A 17,994-nucleotide genomic window follows, 5' to 3' on the forward strand; every position below is an offset into this window, starting at 1 on the left:
CAGATGTGGACTCTAATTCACGGCGCACACAGAGCTGCCAGCACGCGGCATGGGGGGAGGGGTGTCTCACCTCTTTGCCGTTCTTGGTGAAGAAGACGGTGGTCAGGCCTGCCTCGAAGGAGTCCAAGTAAATGCCACACCCAATGCGGTCTCCACGGTTACACTTCGGCCCGAACTGCTGTCCTACTGTGTTGCCGTTGTACAGCCTGGGAGGGGGGGGGGGGGTAATAAAAACATGACAGCCCGTTAGAGAGTCCCAAACACGCTTCAACTCAACTTTGAATTCCACATGGCTTAGAAACAGATGAATCCGCAGAATTCTCTCTCCAGGACTGTGCAAAGCTCTCCTTATCGACAGTCATGGCGCCTGTATCAGAAGAGGCCTGCTGTTCTGATCCGGTCCTGCAGAGCGGCGCTGCAGACCCGCGTGCCTCAGGAGCTGGGAGTGAAGACCAGGATTCCCTGCAGCGTTCAGCGCTCCTGGTGCAGTGCAGTCACCAGGGACTGGTGAGACACACGAGACGTGAAACACGAGTGCCGAACAGCGCAGCGGACCCGGGTGCGAACTCACTTGCCGTCGTCGGCGTGGTAGGCGATGGAATGGGGGAGCCAGCCTGGCTGGTGGTCCAGTTTGTAGTACTGCGGGACCAGGCCCACGGCAATGGTGCCTCTCACGCCGGTGTCCATGATCGTCACCTGGAACACACAAGAGACTCAAGCAACTGAGTTCAACTGAATCAGTCTGCTCACAGCCGAGTTATCTGACTCACAGCACAAGTCATTAGAAGACAGAACTTTTTGACTTTAGTTGCTACAGATGTCCGGGGGCAGGTGTTTCAGTTTCAGTCAACCCCCGGTGACTTTCTCTGTTCTCACATCTGCCGCGGTGAAGTTCGCAGGACAGAAGCACGGGGCACAGAGGGAGTAATATAGCAGATGGAAAAAAAAACCTCATTAAACAAATTAAAAAAAAAAGATAAACGAGTCTGTAATCACAAGCTTGAGAAGTCAGCAAAGCCACACACACACGGAGAGGCAGAACCACAGCAGTGATTAGTTTTCAGGTCTCTTTCTTGGGGCAGCGGGGGGGGGGCTGAGCAAAGAGTTTGCGCCTCATCTGAGAGTTTGTCCAGTGCTGCCTTGACCCCCAGCCTCCGGGGCGAGCCCAGCCCAGGAAGCCACGCCAAGGGAGCGGAGACTCTCTCTGTAAGAATGCCACGAACCTCAGAAAGGTGACGTTATGGAGCAGGGCTCGGCTCAGGCGATGCTATTCTGAAGAGTGACCCTGGGCTCTGCAGAGAGTGCTTGCTAAGTGGTATTAAATCAAAAGCCTTTAAACCAAGGCTTCCCAATTCTGGTCCCGGCGAGCCCAGTGTCTGTTTTCAAGGCAGCTGAGCTCCCGATTACTGCGCCTCGACTGAGCTACATTCTCAGCTTCATTCACAGATGACAGTCGCTGTGAAAGTGGAAGATCTTGAGCTGTTGATAAACCATTTTTTTAAAACTTGAAACCTACACTTTAATGAACAGAAAACAGCACAACAGCTTTCAAACGACCGGTTCAAATAGGGGCTCAATTAAGTAATTACAAGCTCGCCCAGAATAAAAACCAACAGGTCTCTGTGGACACTCTCTGACTGGCCATGCCGAACAGGAGGTGCTACAGCACTGTGAGAGATCGAGAGGAAAATTACTCTACCTGACCTCTCATCTCGGGCAGACAGCAGCTTTCTAAATATTTGTGATGCCGCCTTATTTTCACAAAGCATTAAGGAGGGCAATTACATTCCTTTACCCTGGGGGACAGCAAAACACCCTCATAGAGTTCAGGCTTTCTAAAGGAACCATTAAGCTATTACCCATGACTTCATCGTTCGTGTGTTTTTCTTTTTTCATGAAAAAAAAGTTTTATTTTCTTAATCCTCACACTGACATGTTGGGCGGTCGGCAGAGGAACGCTGGGTGGATCAATGGAAACGCTAGCTAAGAGGAACGCAGACTGCGACATGTCAAGAAACGGGATAGCCTGCTTGCCTCTGGGCCCCGAGATTTTAACCCCTCCCATGCTGCAGTCCCACCGTTCCTCGCCCTGAGCCGCACGGACTTCCCAGCAGCCATCGTGGCCTTTGACCCTGTGACCCATCTTTACATGCAGAAGTGGACCCACTTCATCTGCCACTGAAGCGCAGGTCCACGTGTATGACCCCATGCCTGGGTTGCTGGTACCAAACGGCTGCTGTGTAACTGGACCAGGATACCAAGGTAAACACCACATTTGTGGGCGTCCTGGGGTCTTTGATTTCCTCAGTGTGACATCATATCTGAAGGACGGCACCTCCCACAGCCTAGTGTCCCCGATCTCCAAACTGAGGCATTGGCTAAATTCTGGTCGAGATGGAAGTGTGGCCCCTATTGGTTGTCCAATACCTCTTGCAGCACCAAGTGTTTTTTCTCCATGGAGGTCTGCCATCCCTGTGCTGGCCAGGCCCAACCCTGCTGAGCTCCACGTCCTGACAGGACAAGACCAGAAGGGAGTGGGAGTAAAGGTGCTGTCAGGCTGGTCCACACATAGAGTCTCTATCTGGGGGCTGCTGCAGTGAGGAGGGGACGTAAAGGCGCCGCTGGAGATCCCAAATCAGTTCACGACATCATAAAAAAACAATTGACGATTCCAGATTTTCAATTAAAACTAAAAGCCAAGTCTAATGTAGAAACACAACCCAGAGACCAAGCCCCATAGCGCTAAAACCTGACTGTGCAGTATTAGAGCTTATTCACCATGGCATCACCCAATCTTCAGACACCATGGGGAGCGGAACAATACAGGCGATTGATAGAAGATAAAAGCGGTGTCTTGTGTCGAGAGCTCTAGAAACCAGGGTGTATGAGTAACAGTGTGATCTGTGCGAGCATCCCAGCTCTGTCACCCATCCTTGTGGGATTCTCGGTTTACTCAAGCCCACCTGCACAGAGTGCAGCACGTTAACCCAGAGCGCTCACCGGCTCTGCCCCTGTCCTCAAACGTGCTCTGGTTTCGAGGAGTTTTATACAGACAGTCATCCTATCAACAGGGGGCAAACTGCCCATCTATGATTTTTCATGTTAAAGGAAAAAAAAAACGATATCAAATATCCACTGAGTGCTAACAAAAAATGAAAAAAACGACATGATTAGTTAATGAGACACGCACTCAGAAGAAGCTGTAACACACGGTCAGCTCAAGAGATGGGCGCTGACACTCTCCAGTGGAAAACATCTGTCACAGGCTGAGGAGCCATTTCTTTCGACTTGGGGACACAGCCTACTCTTCTGAGGAGATAAGCCGGAGGAGAGACCCGGCTGTCCCCTGCACGTCTCGGAGAGGGCTGCCTTTGGGCTATCGTGGCTCAGCTGGAGCTGTGCAATCGGAGCCCTGGTGTGCCACCTGCTTCCTGCGCAAAGCTCTGGGAAAGAACTGTGGTACTGGAAACAGCCGCTCATTGCGGCTCTGGAGACCGGGTTTCTCCTCATCCGATACCAGGAAAGCCTTTCCTTCTGGTGCTCTAAATATAAACAGTCTTCAGAAGATTCCCAGGCACAGCCCAGCTTTTCCTGCACTGTACTGTACTTCAATTGTACGGGACTCTGCTGCTGTGTACTGTACTTGAGCTGAGCTGTGCTGTGCTGTACTGTACTTGTATTACTGTACTCTACTGCCCTGCTCTCTGCCGCTCTGTACTGTACTTGTTTTACTGTACTCTGCTATTCTGTACTGTATTTCAGCTATACTGTACTCTACTGATCTCTATTGTATTCAACTGTACCTTACTCTCCTGCTCTGTACTGTTGTCTGCTGTAGATGCACTGTACCTCAGCTGAACTAAACTGTGCTGTGCTCTATGCCGTTTTAAAGAATTCGATTAAATTATTCTGCATTCTGTCTCAATCCTCTGAAAGTTATTTTACAGTGTTCCATTTCATTACAACATAGTAATATTGAGGCATATTAAGTTCTTCAAACTGGTTTATTCCATCACATTCTTCAGTATTATCTTCCATTATTCAGCTGTATCGTTTTGCCTGTTTCCTCAAGGCCCAGCCCTTCAGACTGTGTGATTCATTCCAGATTCCTGCAACTGCTCTCCCTTGTACTGGCCTGCTTGCTGTAGAGATTATTGTATTACTGTATTATTGTATTTCACATGAGCCTAACATTCTCTTAATACCGCTGTACACTGTTTATTCATGCACTGTTTATTCTGAAAGTTCAATATCTGTTGTCTGAGATAATGGCTTTGGATAATGAGAACAGTAAAAACAGCATTGACTGTGGTTCTGCAGAGCAGATTTTTTCATGCAAATATTCTATAATTTTAAAGAGGAGATAAGATAAAATTCCCCTTTCCTCCTGCTTAATGCTACTTTGTCAGTGCAATGCAGCTATAACAAAGCCAGGGTTTTTTATATCCACATCTATGTAAGCAATAGAACCACATCAAAGGGCCTCTGAGGGCAGCAGCTCCTGCAGACCAGGCACAGGCAGCCTGAGCTGAGCTGCTTTCTGCAGGTGGAGAGTGAATCAACTCCCCTGCACTGGGGTTGACTTTACTCAATCCACGCAGGCTGCCAAGCAGATGAGCCAATAAAAATGAAAAAAAAAAAACCTTCTTCCTTTGACACGGCGTTTCAGCACAAATCTTGAAGGGCAGCGCAGGGAGAGTCAGAAATTCCCAGAGATTAAAGAAGGAACTCGGGAAAACAGTCCCGGAAAAGCCGGGCGCCACCTGACTGCGCACTGAATCGTGTCCTGTTTGGCTCATTTGGAGAGGTTTTCTGACAACAGTGAGCGACACAGAAGCTTCTTACCCTCGCTGCCTCACGGCCGGGCTGCAGCTCCTGGAACAGCATGAACTGCTGTCTGGAGGAGCTTGAGTGTGAGACAGTGCATGTGGCCTTCTGTACACACGTGTGCGTGCATGTGGCCTTCTGTACACACGTGTGCCTGCTTGTGTGACATTTTCTGTACACACATGCGCGTGCATGTGGCCTTCTGTACACACGTGTGGCTGCATGTGGCCTTAGGTATGCATGTTTGCGTGCACGGCACTTTCTGTACACACGTGTGCATGCGTGTCACTCTCTGTACACACGTGTGCGTGCATGTGGCCTTCTGTACACACGTGTGCATGCATGTCACTTTCTGTACACACGTGTATAGAAAACTATTTAGATACAAGCCAGTTAAAGCTTAGTGTCAGTAGCGATGGAGAAACGCTGAAGGATACTAATCTACGAGTCCTTTATACCGCCACTGTAAAATCTGTATGACGCAGGCCAACCTCCTTTTCTTCTCCAGGACACAGTGTCCTAGAAGCGGGCGTAAAGAGAATGCAGCCGTGTAGAAGAGAGAACAGCATAGGTGTGGCTTTCTGTACACGCGTGTGCGTGTGGCTGCTTTCGACCTGGAGCGACAGGGAGCGAGGCGAAGCTCGCCGGAGAGTACAGAGAGTGCCGCGAGCCTGGCGGGCACGGCGCTGCCGATCTCTCAGACGACCCCCCAAGACCAGTGGCTCCAGAAAACCCCCACGCAGGCCACGGCGCCACAGGGAGCTCATTTCCAGCCTCGGCCGCAGTAACAGAGCGCCGTAAACATCTCAGCTTTCCGGGATTCTGTAATTTATAACCGAGCACTCGCAGGCTTTTCCCTCACTAAATCACTGGGAATACGCTCCCCCTTCCAGCACCACAGAACCAAGGACCGGGATGTTAGCACCGGAAAACACAGCTCCTGCTAACCACAAACCAGCCCTGGACCATATTTTACAAGTGTTTTGTTTTTTTTTCTCTAAATGTTTTGAAGCTTTTTTGAGACACACGGGATTGTTTTGTTTCCAAAGCGTTTCATGTGAAAGTGTTTTACTACAAAGTGCTCCCGGAAGAAATCAGCAAATGCCTCACTCAGTCCCCTTTAGTGTACTCTGGCAAATTCACCACACTATCTTCTCAGGTTTGCTGTGGTTTCCTCAACATGCCTTCACAGCTACGCTGGGCCTGGGAGTTTTATAACACAATCCGTCAGGCCTTTCAGAGGAATCTTTCCTCTGGTAGACAGTATTACTACTCACGTGGCCCTGCTGTAACTACAGGAAATCTCAGCAAAGATATGGTTAAGACCACAAGAAAGGCAAGAGAATGCCACCCATCCATTTTCTAACTGCTTCTCCCAGTCCAGGATCATGGGGGGAGGCGGAACCGATTGCGGCAAGCAATAGGCACGAGGCAGGACACACCCCGGGTAGGACGCCAGTCCATCACTGGGTCCAATCACACCAGAGCCAGTTTTCCCAGAAGCCAGTTAGCCTACCAGTATGTCTTTGGACCGTGGAAGGAAACCCATGCGAACACGGGGAGAACATGCAAACAAGCAGATAGCACCCAGGTCTGGAACTGAACCCAGGGCCCCAGCGCCGTGAGGCAGAAACACTAACCACTGTGCCACCGTGCTGCCTGTAAGAAAATGCCACCGCACGATTATTAAGGTGAACTTACACGAGGGGTCCTGCCGGAGATAGAAGGGCAAGATCTTACCTCAAAGTAGCAGTTTCCCTTGGACAAGGGCCGAGGAGCCACGTAGCAGCCGACTTCGTCTGAGTTCCCTTGGTAACTGCAAAACAGGGGTTCGAGAGCATGAGCCCCCTCAGGGTCAGCGCTGGTCTCCAGTTCTGCATCGGCACGGAACCAGGGGGCCGGTCATGCTGGTCATGGTCGGAACCAGCCATGCCGAGAGGCTCCCGCGCCCCTGCCCACCTTCCAGCCGCGTCACCGGCAGCTGGACGCCACTGGGGTCGCCGGCCAACTAACCCTGGTACCACTTCAGATGCACTACAAAGGGTTGTGGCAATGGCACAGAGGACTGTAGGACTACAGGATGTGATTTACCATCAATCGGTGAGATCTGCACCATCCGCTGTCGCAATGAAGCTCAATCCACCGTTCATGACCCCAACCATCCCGGCCACAAACTGCCCTACCCCCCCCGCGCTCTGGCAAGCGGTACCGCGCTACTAAGGCACGGACCACTAGACGAGGCTTCCATCCCACCGCAGTTCTCATCCTCAACAGCTACCGCAGTGCCTCAGACTCAACACACATCTGCACTAGGCCCTTTTTGCATGGTCTAACCATGTTGTTATGTCTCTCACTACTACATATTTATCGTCCCTGTTGTTATTATTGATTATATTTGAAATGTACTGTCTGCATTGTGTGATGGTGTCTGCTGTACCGTGTTTGTTCCAAGAGAGCGGCGCGATGAAGGATTCCAGTGTAGGTGTACATATGGCAATAAACTCCACTACTCCACTCTCTACACTTTGGCAATTGGACCTTGACGTTTTGGGGAATCCCAGTCAAGGGATGCTCGAACCAGCGACACCCGTCTTCTCAGTGCTCAGCCGGCCTTCGGCCAATAACTGAGACACATCACAACTGATTACCTCTAACCTGAGTGTGTGAGCACATGGAAATGACTCAAACAAGCCGGGAATTCACTTCAAGATAATTTTATCTGTCACTCTTCTGTTTTTGTTTTCCTCACCAATATTCCATTTTTTTTTCTTCTAAACAAGCCCGTCACCTTTTGGGGCGCAGTCCTATGGGGGGATGGGTGTCAAGATGTCTGTTAATAATCGCATGCTAAGCAGAAACCACACCTGCAGTCTATTTAAGTAGAAATATATTGCTGAACCCTGTGATCCTGAAGGCGCCAGCTGGAATCTGAGCTGCCCGATTAACCAGCCCTGACCAGAGATGGACCTGCTGTCTGGAGCTGCCTTGAACCGGTGAAAAACGAGCTGTCGTTAGGGAGCGAGACCCATGCTTTTCTTTAATTACCACAGCCTAGAGAACAAGTACTGCTGCTCCACAATGCCTCAGCTTATGTGGTTTCATTTATCGAACACCTGTAACCAGTCAGTTTGTTTTACAGGTCTGTTTTTGCCATCCCTTTTGAACAGTGCCCCTTTAATGCAAAACATGTAGTTATGGCTGTCAGTAGTTTGTCTGTTCCTACGGCATACATTGCTTGGTAACAAAAATATCACTCAAACAAATAACCACATTTTTCTTAATGTATTTTTGCTGTTGTGTAGTGATGTAAACCCAAGTGTCTGCAGTCACATAATGTCAATAATTTAGGGGCAACGTTTAACAACACACCCGTTCCAGGCTGGAGGCAGACTGGTGTGTGTATGGCAGGACTCGAACCCCCGAGACACAGACCCCGACGGACAGAGATCCAGAGAGCTGCCGTGACCGGCCTCACCTGAGCGTGTCCCCGTCCACCAGGATCCGTTTGTAGCGCTCTTGGTAGCGCACGGCCCTCACCTCTCGGATCTCCCGGATTCTCCGGCGCCAGTTCAGAAACCTGTAGTGTAGGTTGATGTCATCCATGGTATCACAATGCGCTCTGGGGGAAAAATCATACATACTGATGACAAAGGAAGAAGAGCATCTATCAGGAACACCAGAACCCCCCCCCCTGCCAACATGACCCACTCAAACTCACCAGTACCCCATGCCCAAATCTGACCCCCTCAAACTCACCAATATCCCCCCAAACCTGACCCCCTCAAACTCACTGGTCATCCCCCTCCCACCCAGACCTAACCCACTGAAACTCACTGGTCTCCCCCAGACCTGACCCCCTCAAACTCACCAGTACCCCCTCAAACCTGACCCCCTAAAACTCACTTGCCTCCCCCCAAACCTGACCCACTCAAACTCACCAGTCTCCCCTAAACGCTGACCCCCCACAAACTCACTAGTCTCCCCTAAACCTGACCCCCTCAAATTCACTGGTCTGACCCCCTCAAACTCACCAGTACCCCCTCAAACCTGACCCCCTCAAACTCACTTGCCTCCTCCCAAACCTGACCCACTCAAACTCACCAGTCTCCCCTAAACGCTGACCCCCCACAAACTCACCAGTCTCCCCTAAACCTGACCCCCTCAAATTCACTGGTCTGAGCCACTCAAACTAATTCATCTCCCCCCAGACCTGACCCCCTCAAACTCACTGGTCTCCCCCCATAACCTGACCCCCTCAAACTCACCGGTCTCGCCCCATAACCTGACCCCCTCAAACTCACCGGTTCTCACCCCCCCCAACTTGACTCACCTGTTCCCTCAAACCCAACCAGCACCAACTCACTGGTCTCTGGTCTTTTTTGTTAGACTACAACTAGACTTCACGGTGAGTCACAGTTATATAACTAACCATGTTGCAGATGACGTTAAGGCCAGCCATGACATTTTAGAAAACATTAAGTTTAAAACGTACATTATATACGTATTAAGACAAAGACGACAAATACTTCACTGGTGGGCTGCCTAAAGAGACCCTGTGTTACTGTAATCGAACACTGTACAGTACGTATCCGCACAGGTTTCAAACCCGTCGGTCCACTGCTGAGGCCACCTACAGGTGTTTATCTGGACACCACCCAAGGAAAACAAGTGCTGAGCTGCAGGTACAGGCGGCTACAAATCGTGGTCAAATACATCGCAGGAGACCAATTAAAGTTCAGCTGGAGCGGTAAAGTCCTAAACACGTAATTAAAAAAACGCTGGTACCCCGGGGGAAACCCACGTCACTAGACAATCTTGGCACTTCCGAACTCCCGAAAAAAAAAAACAGGGACAGGACACCTCCGTCCCGTTCCGCTCCGTCTCACCAAAACCACACCACAACTCACTGAAGCTACGTTCTCGCTCTACCTTATTCACTCCAGTGTGGCATCGATTTCTTGTAAAGGACTGAGTCGCAATTCTCACGACTGATACTAGTGCTGTCGTTAAAACCTTCCACTCCCGGCCGCAGACTTTCTTTCTCCATTAAAGACTCAAAACTCACAGAGACAGCGCACCGGCGCTTCCTGGTGACGTTGGCGCCAAACAGCTTCAGCACAGACCAATCACAGTAGGAACTGTGTTTGATTGACCGGAGATAAGCCAATAGACGCTGGCCTTCCAACTGTGAGGGGCGTCCAAAAGTTGAGAAAGTTCAGTGTTTTTTTTAGATGCGTCAGTAGTTTACAAGGTGACGTCATGTAGTGACACATGTCCAAATTATGAGCTGGCTAGAGCTGTTATCGTAATATTTACTACATAAATATGAGTTGCTTGGTTTACTATGTTTACGACATTTACGCATACTCTTTTTTCGGCATTTGTTCCCGACCCTGACCGCCGTTATTGAAAACGCTTATCTCCTAATTCTACCAAACCTCCATCTCCCCAGCCATGGCACCTGGGTGTTGGACTTGAAGATTGAAATTGGATGGCATGATCGATGTCTTTCAGGATTTATGATACACAAATCGAGTCCCTAAATTACCTTTTTTGTCATCTTCTTGTATAAATGTAGGGAAACCCCGCAGACACGCGTTTTGTAATAAGCCGTCCTGCTTGGCTGAAAAAGACTATCATTTGAAAAACAAAACATTTCCCAGAGTTTCGGCTACTGTTGTATTTAACAATTATGATCTCACAGACAGATTGTTTTTACCATGTCCGCCTACAGAACACGTGTTGCAATTGTTAACTTTTGTAATATCAAATTAATTCGATAAAAAACTGTCTTCATTCTATGAGAAGATTGCCTGAGTACAAAGGATTAATACAGCATATCTTGGTGTTTTCTATTAAAACCATTAATCTGTTGTTTATGACGAAGTGTGCACCCCAGATTATTTCCTGTCGATCGACTCGTCTCCACACGAATGTGCTTGGTTCTCATGGAAAACACGTTCTTGTGCATACACACCAGGGGGCGCTACACCGGCTCCAGGACGACCACTCCTGTCTGCAATAGCTGGCACATTGCGCGCAGCTGTTCAGTGTCATCTGTATGGCAGAAAATTACAAGTGGTTCAGGTGGACCAGTAGGGGGTGCTCTTCCTTCTGAACCAGAATTTCTAACTATGACATATTGAACTAACTACATTCTTATTAAAGATCCTATGTAGCTTGTAAGAGTTGGAGTATCAACCCTGATGTCCGGACTAAATTCTATTCTGGGCCTTTACAGTCTGAGGAGCTTCCCTCTCCTCCCCCTGACCTGCTGTGCAGTGGGGCTGTACTGTGTCTCCCAGGTAGAGCTGCTGTGTGTCTCCCAGGTGGGCCTGGTGTGTGATCCCAGGATCTTGTGAGCCTGATCAGTACCTGGATGGGAGACCTCCTGGGAAAAACTAAGGTTGCTGCTGGAAGAGGCGTTAGTGGGGCCAGCAGGGGGCGCTCACCCTGCGGTCCATGTGGGTCCTAATGCCCCAGTATAGTGATGGGGACACTATACTGTAAACAGGCGCTGTCCTTCGGATGAGACGTAAAACCGAGGTCCTGACTCTCTGTGGTCATTAAAAATCCCAGGGCGCTTTTCGAAAAGAGTAGGGGTGTAACCCCGGTGTCCTGGCCAAATTTCCAATTGGCCCTTACTAATCATGGCCTCCTAATAATCCCCCTCTATGAATTGGCTACATCACTCTGCTCTCCTCCCCACTGATAGCTGATGTGTGGTGAGCGTTCTGGCGCACTATGGCTGCCGTCGCATCATCCAGGTGGATGCTGCACATTGGTGGTGGTGGAGGGGAGACCCCATTACCTGTAAAGCGCTTTGAGTGGAGTGTCCAGAAAAGCGCTATATAAGTGTAAGCAATTATTATTATTATTATTATTATCTTTTCCAGCCGTTTCTTGAAAGTATCAGCTTCAATCACATGGCTGGGCTGCTTGTTCCATATCTGTGTTGCGTTACCCTGCCCCAGCCCCTCAAAAACGTGGGCCATTCTCAGGTGCATTAAAATGCATTTGGCTAATCCCTCCAGACCCCCAGCTGTGGTCTGAAACAGGCAATCCAAATATTCTCTATAAAATAAACAGCTGGACCTGTAAAATATTTTTACAAGATGTGTCTTGGAATTTATTTCACCTACACTCCATAAGATCTGAATGAAAAAATGGATGGGAACTTTCCTGCCCAGTGCCTCATCCCTCCACGGTCCACCCCTCTGCGTGCAGGGGAAAGCGCAGATGCACAGCGTTTCCTATCGGACCTCAGTTTCAACATCAGGTTTCAGAGGGGACCCAGCCGTGACTCACAGAGGAGTCACGCCAATCCGCTTCCATGGGAAGTCTTTCCACGCCTCACCACGCCAGCGAGAGAAGGGGATTGTGGGAGTGCTTCTGCACAGGGAGATGCCCCAGAAACGGCCATGCTGAGAAAAGTGCGCCTGTCCCGGTCCCAGAGACGGACTCTGGGATGCAGGACGGGTGTGTTTTAGAGGAGGATGAAGGAGGTCTTTGTCCTGGAAGGCAGCGACAGATCATGTCTGCTGCAGCAGGAGAGTAGGAAGTGGGAATGGGAACCAACCCGGAAGAAATGACTAATCCCGGGCACAAGTGTGGAAAAAGAGAGCAAGACTCTGCCTGGCTTGGAGTATGGAACAGCAGCAGGACAGAAACCAGCGTGTTCCTGTGAATGGGAACGCGACACACACACACACACAATCTCTCCGGGCTGACTTCTGCTGTTAATCACCGCCAACAGCAGAAAGGCGGGGCTGATGGCGTCAGCTGAGGGCAACCTGCCCCATGGGGTTCATGGGAGAGGAGGTTCATGGGAGGGTCAGTGCCGGCTTGTTGTTGTGGCGTTTCCAAGTGTGTGTGGGACCGGGGCCATATCCTCCTCCTGTTAATACGCAACAGCTGATGCGGGCCAGGTTATTCTTTCTCAGTTGGCAAAAAACATCTGCCCTTCTAGAAATGTCAGCAGCTTCGCATCCTTCTAGCTCGACCTGATCGGACTGCAGGAGCTCAGCCAGGCTGGGCCGGGTCAGAACCGGGAGGGGAGGCCTGTATAGAAAACCAGGTTGCTGCTGCTTGTTCGGCGCCCAGGCGGTGGTGCCGTCCCCTCAGGAGCAGAATGTCCACACTGATACCCCAGTTTGGTGACAGGAGACATTGTGCCGACACAGGCTGTCCTTCTGATCAGAGAGTACACCCAGGTCTTGAGCATACAGACGCTATGGCCCTGCCTGGGTGTTAACCCCAGCTTCTCGGCTAGACTCCATTCTGGCTCAAGCACTCTCCCTGAAGTTCCCTCTTAATTCAAATAGTGGGGCAGTTTCTCAGTCCTCCCCTGGTCAGCTGAACAGTGGGGCTGCTGGTGCAGAATGGTGTTGTGCGTCTCCCAGGTGGGGCTGCTGGTGCAGAATGGCCACTGTGCGTCTCCCAGGTGGGGCTGCTTTTGCAGAATGGCCTCTGTGCGTCTCCCAGGTGGGGCTGCTTTTCCAGAATGGCCTCTGTGTGTCACACAGATGGGGCTTCAGTGTGAGGTGAAGTGGGTACCCCTGCTTTGTATAAATCGCTGCGAGAAACTCTGGGAGGAGAGATGCGATATAAATCCAATTATTAGGAGATATGTGATTAAATGTTACCCCCGAGCATTTTAACGGTTTTATCTCATTTGTATCTCAGTGCAACGGTCGACTGCTCTTTTCCTTCCACAAGCCGCTCCACACAAACTGCGCTCTGAATTGTCCCCTCAGCAACTCGGAGCTGCAGTGACGTCATCCGGAACGGCGGCGTGCTCCAGGGTGTCATGGAGGAGATTCCCAGAGCTATTCTTAGGACTGTGACGGGAGGAGGATCCCGCGGAGCCCCTCTGCCTTGGAGTGAAGGATTCCCGGGGAAAGGCCCGCGAGGCTTCGCCGCCGCTGCCCGCTGTTTTCCGCCGTGACAGAAACACGTCCTGCAGGTCCCGAGAGCGGCGCAGGTATTATGGAATAAGATGTAGCTCCCCTCACCTCCCGCTCCCGTGATGTTACTGGTTATAAAGCTGAAATAACAGCTGCCTAGCCACCTCAAATATTTATATATACTGTATATCTCAGTCAGGACGGAATTGACATGAAGGCGGTGTTAGCTGACCGCACCTTCTAGTCATAGTGACGGCAGAGACGTGTAAAAGGCGCACAGCCGCCAAACAGGCTGTTCGGAGCGCCTGACCTTCCCCAACAACGCAGGGTCCACAGGGCTGAGGCCGCCAGGAAACGCAGACAAACCGCAGCCGAGCGCCAGGGCTGCACAAGTCCTGATCTCCCCCGCCAGAGATCCAGCGCCTTCTGGCCGGGCTTGGCCACCTGCTTCTGTCTCATTCACGACAGGCCTGACTGATTAACAAGCGGAGAAGGCCTGAGATGTTGGCAAGCGGGGTCACTGCGGTGCGAGTCCCTCTCTAGATGGAAGTCTTGTCTCAGCTCTGGAGCGAGTGTACCTCAGGCGCTTCTGAGAAGTCGTGTTGTCTTTTTTTTACAATTTAATCAAACTCCTATAACCGGTAACATATCATTACTGGGGGGTTATGACACTTGCATGAACAAGAAACAATTATTAAAACGTTTCTGTGTGACCTTTGATAAACAACATGCAACGATCGCTAATGGAGTTCGTTCCGACTGGGTTTTGATGTCGTCTAAATGTTATCTTAATATACGACATCATAAAATTCTTAAATGAAACTTCCGACAGAGATACATGCAGCTTTAAAACGTGTTCCTTCTGAATGGATTTCTGTTTCCCTTTCGTTTCACAAGATCCGATTTCCCCACGAGTCCGGAGGCTCTCAGCCCTTCTGGTTTACCGTACACGGCGGGGCTGTACGCACAACTGCCTGTACGTTACATGCGCTAGCCCGTTCCAGCCAAAAGAAGTGCTTTGATTTATCTTGTCCGCAACACCAGCGAAAACAATGTCGGTTCCAGGAAAAACATTTTTTTTTGTCTTCCCTGAGGCTTATTCCCTGAAATGTGATTACCACCACGTGAGATTCTTCTCTAATGGACGGAAAAACGACCGTTACAGCTCTACAGGCTGAAAACGGACCCGCGCGATTCACCGTGATCACTCAGTCGCGGTGGCCGGGACAGACACCGGCCAAGCGCAGCCTGAACTGTGTCTGCAGCGCCCCCTTGCTACACTGGAGGCGAAGTGCAGCCTGGCCGAAAGACCAGAGGCGACGACAGCTGGACAGGCAGACCTGAAGTGAAGACAGCTGGACAGGCAGGCCGGAGGTGACCACAGCTGGACAGGCAGACCTGAAGTGACCACAGCTGGACAGGCAGGCCGGAGGTGACCACAGCTGGACAGGCAGGCAGGAGATGACCACAGCTGGACAGGCAGACTGGGGGTGACTACAGCTGGACAGGTAGAGTTGAAGTGACCAGAGCTGAACAGAAATACCGGCAGTGACCACAGCTGGACAGGCAGGCCGGAGGTGATCATGTGAGGAGGTGACTCTACAGGGAGACAGTCTTACAGTTACCCAGAGAAGCACTTCACTTGCCCCACAGCCAGTGGGTCACTGTCCAGCATCAGGTGGCAGGGCTGCAGGCAGGAAGCCAGCCCTCCCTCTGCCTGCGTGAGAGTGCCCCACGTCTTCAGTGGCACGGCTGGGGCATCACGGTCTCACTGCACGTCAGAGCCCGGGAGCAGAGTGAGGCAGGGGAGCGTGGCCCCCTCTCTCAGGGCTCGATCCATGCGTGTCAGCCTGCGCGCAGCAGGGGTCAGGGGCGGCGGCCGAGGGGTCTGTCCAGCTACCCCCCACCCGCTGGCGCGCTGAGGATGTCGCCCAGCTGGGTGCATCCTCTGCACATCCTCCCCATGAAAAACAACCGGAGAGGGGCCTCCCTGTGGCCAGGCTCGCTACAGAGTGCACCGGGTCTCTGTGCTGCAGACACCCCATAGTTTTTTATACCAGATTCGCTTTCCTTGCTGCAGACTCTGAGCTGGAGTTATTCTGTGTGTGAGACAGTCTTGCTGCAGACTCTGAGCTGGTGTTGTTTTGTGAGTGTGAGAGTCTTACTGCAGACTCTGAGCTGGTGTTGTTCTCTGTGTGTGTGAGAGTCTTGCTGCAGACTCTGTGCTGGTGTTGTTCTCTGTGTGTGAGAGAGTCTTGCTGCAGACTCTGAGCTGGTGTTGTTCTCTGTGTGTGAGAGAGTCTTGCTGCAGACTCTGTGCTGGTGTTGTTCTGTGTGTGTGAGAGTCTTGCTGCAGACTCTGAGCTGGTGTTATTCTGTGAGTGTGAGAGTCTTACTGCAGACTCTGTGCTGGTGTTGTTCTCTGTGTGTGAGAGAGTCTTGCTGCAGACTCTGAGCTGGTGTTGTTCTCTGTGTGTGAGAGAGTCTTGCTGCAGACTCTGTGCTGGTGTTGTTCTGTGTGTGAGAGAGTCTTGCTGCAGACTCTGAGCTGGTGTTGTTCTGTGTGTGAGAGAGTCTTGCTGCAGACTCTGTGCTGGAGTTATTCTATGTGTGAGAGAGTCTTGCTGCAGACTCTGAGCTGGTGTTATTTTGTGAGTGTGAGAGTCTTGCTGCAGACTCTGTGCTGGAGTTATTCTATGTGTGAGAGAGTCTTGCTGCAGACTCTGAGCTGGTGTTATTTTGTGAGTGTGAGAGTCTTACTGCAGACTCTGAGCTGGTGTTGTTCTGTGTGTGAGAGAGTCTTGCTGCAGACTCTGTGCTGGAGTTATTCTATGTGTGAGAGAGTCTTGCTGCAGACTCTGAGCTGGTGTTATTTTGTGAGTGTGAGAGTCTTACTGCAGACTCTGTGCTGGTGTTGTTCTGTGTGTGAGAGAGTCTTGCTGCAGACTCTGAGCTGGTGTTGTTCTGTGTGTGAGAGAGTCTTGCTGCAGACTCTGTGCTGGAGTTATTATATGTGTGAGAGTCTTGCTGCAGACTCTGAGCTGGTGTTGTTCTGTGTGTGAGAGAGTCTTGCTGCAGACTCTGTGCTGGAGTTATTCTATGTGTGAGAGTCTTGCTGCAGACTCTGAGCTGGTGTTGTTCTGTGTGTGTGTGAGAGTCCTGCTGCAGACTCTGTGCTGGTGTTGTTCTGTGTGTGTGAGAGTCTTGCTGCAGACTCTGAGCTGGTGTTGTTCTCTGTGTGTGAGAGAGTCTTGCTGCAGACTCTGTGCTGGTGTTGTTCTGTGTGTGTGAGAGTCTTGCTGCAGACTCTGTGCTGGTGTTGTTCTGTGTGTGTGAGAGTCTTGCTGCAGACTCTGAGCTGGTGTTGTTCTGTGTGTGAGAGAGTCTTGCTGCAGACTCTGTGCTGGTGTTGTTCTGTGTGTGTGAGAGTCTTGCTGCAGACTCTGAGCTGGTGTTCTTCTGTGTGTGTGTGAGAGTCCTGCTGCAGACTCTGTGCTGGTGTTGTTCTGTGTGTGTGAGAGTCTTGGTGCAGACTCTGAGCTGATGTTATTCTGTGAGTGTGAGAGTCTTGGTGCAGACTCTGTGCTGGTGTTGTTCTGTGTGTGTGTGAGAGTCTTACTGCAGACTCTGAGCTGGTGGTGTTCTGTGTGTGTGAGAGTCTTGCTGCAGACTCTGAGCTGGTGTTGTTCTGTGTGTGTGTGAGAGTCCTGCTGCAGACTCTGTGCTGGTGTTGTTCTGTGTGTGTGAGAGTCTTGCTGCAGACTCTGAGCTGGTGTTGTTCTGTGTGTGTGAGAGTCTTGGTGCAGACTCTGAGCTGGTGTTGTTCTGTGTGTGTGAGAGTCTTACTGCAGACTCTGAGCTGGTGTTGTTCTGTGAGTGTGAGAGTCTTGCTGCAGACTCTGTGCTGGTGTTGTTCTGTGTGTGTGAGAGAGTCCTGCTGCAGACTCTGTGCTGGAGTTATTCTGTGTGTGAGAGAGGAGATCAGATCCTGCTTCGCCCAGCTGTGTGCGGGGAGCTCCCCTCCACCCCTCTCCCTCTGGCTCCCCCGAGCAGGAGCAGATGGAGAGCGGCCCAGTGATATTTGGGCGCGGGGGCTCTGTCCTGTCCGCTCCGAGGGCTTGCACTGGGGGGGGGGGGCGGGGGGCAGGAAGAGCCACGCAAGGTGCCAGAATGAGAGTGACAAGACAGGACACGGAGCAACGGGGAAGGAGCAGAGGAGGAGTTCTTGGCAGTTCCAGAAAGGAAAAAAAAATCCTTCTCT

At 51.0% G+C, this 17,994-nt stretch overlaps 1 protein-coding gene across 3 annotated transcripts in view; it reads right to left on the reverse strand.

Annotated features, from left to right (window-relative positions):
* The window catches only part of spryd3 (SPRY domain containing 3), a 44,562-nt gene extending 34,538 nt beyond the window's left edge, over positions 1 to 10,024 (reverse strand). Inside the window, exons 1-5 of one of the 3 annotated variants that reach the window (XM_088635442.1) lie at positions 9,893 to 10,024; positions 8,303 to 8,446; positions 6,568 to 6,643; positions 572 to 696; positions 71 to 206 (exon numbers count right to left, since the gene is read on the reverse strand). In XM_088635442.1, the coding sequence (XP_088491568.1) occupies positions 71 to 206; positions 572 to 696; positions 6,568 to 6,643; positions 8,303 to 8,430 (465 nt within the window). In that variant the 5' untranslated portion in view covers positions 8,431 to 8,446; positions 9,893 to 10,024. Of the gene's footprint in view, positions 1 to 70; positions 207 to 571; positions 697 to 6,567; positions 6,644 to 8,302; positions 8,447 to 9,734 lie in introns of all 3 variants that reach the window. The other 2 variants (XM_088635433.1, XM_088635451.1) reach the window with 2 other exon arrangements.
* Between the last annotated feature and the right edge of the window lie 7,970 nt (positions 10,025 to 17,994).

This window comes from Lepisosteus platostomus, chromosome 1 (assembly GCF_059453375.1).
Source record: "Lepisosteus platostomus isolate fLepPlt1 chromosome 1, fLepPlt1.hap1, whole genome shotgun sequence".
In the NCBI taxonomy this organism is placed as follows: domain Eukaryota; kingdom Metazoa; phylum Chordata; class Actinopteri; order Semionotiformes; family Lepisosteidae; genus Lepisosteus; species Lepisosteus platostomus.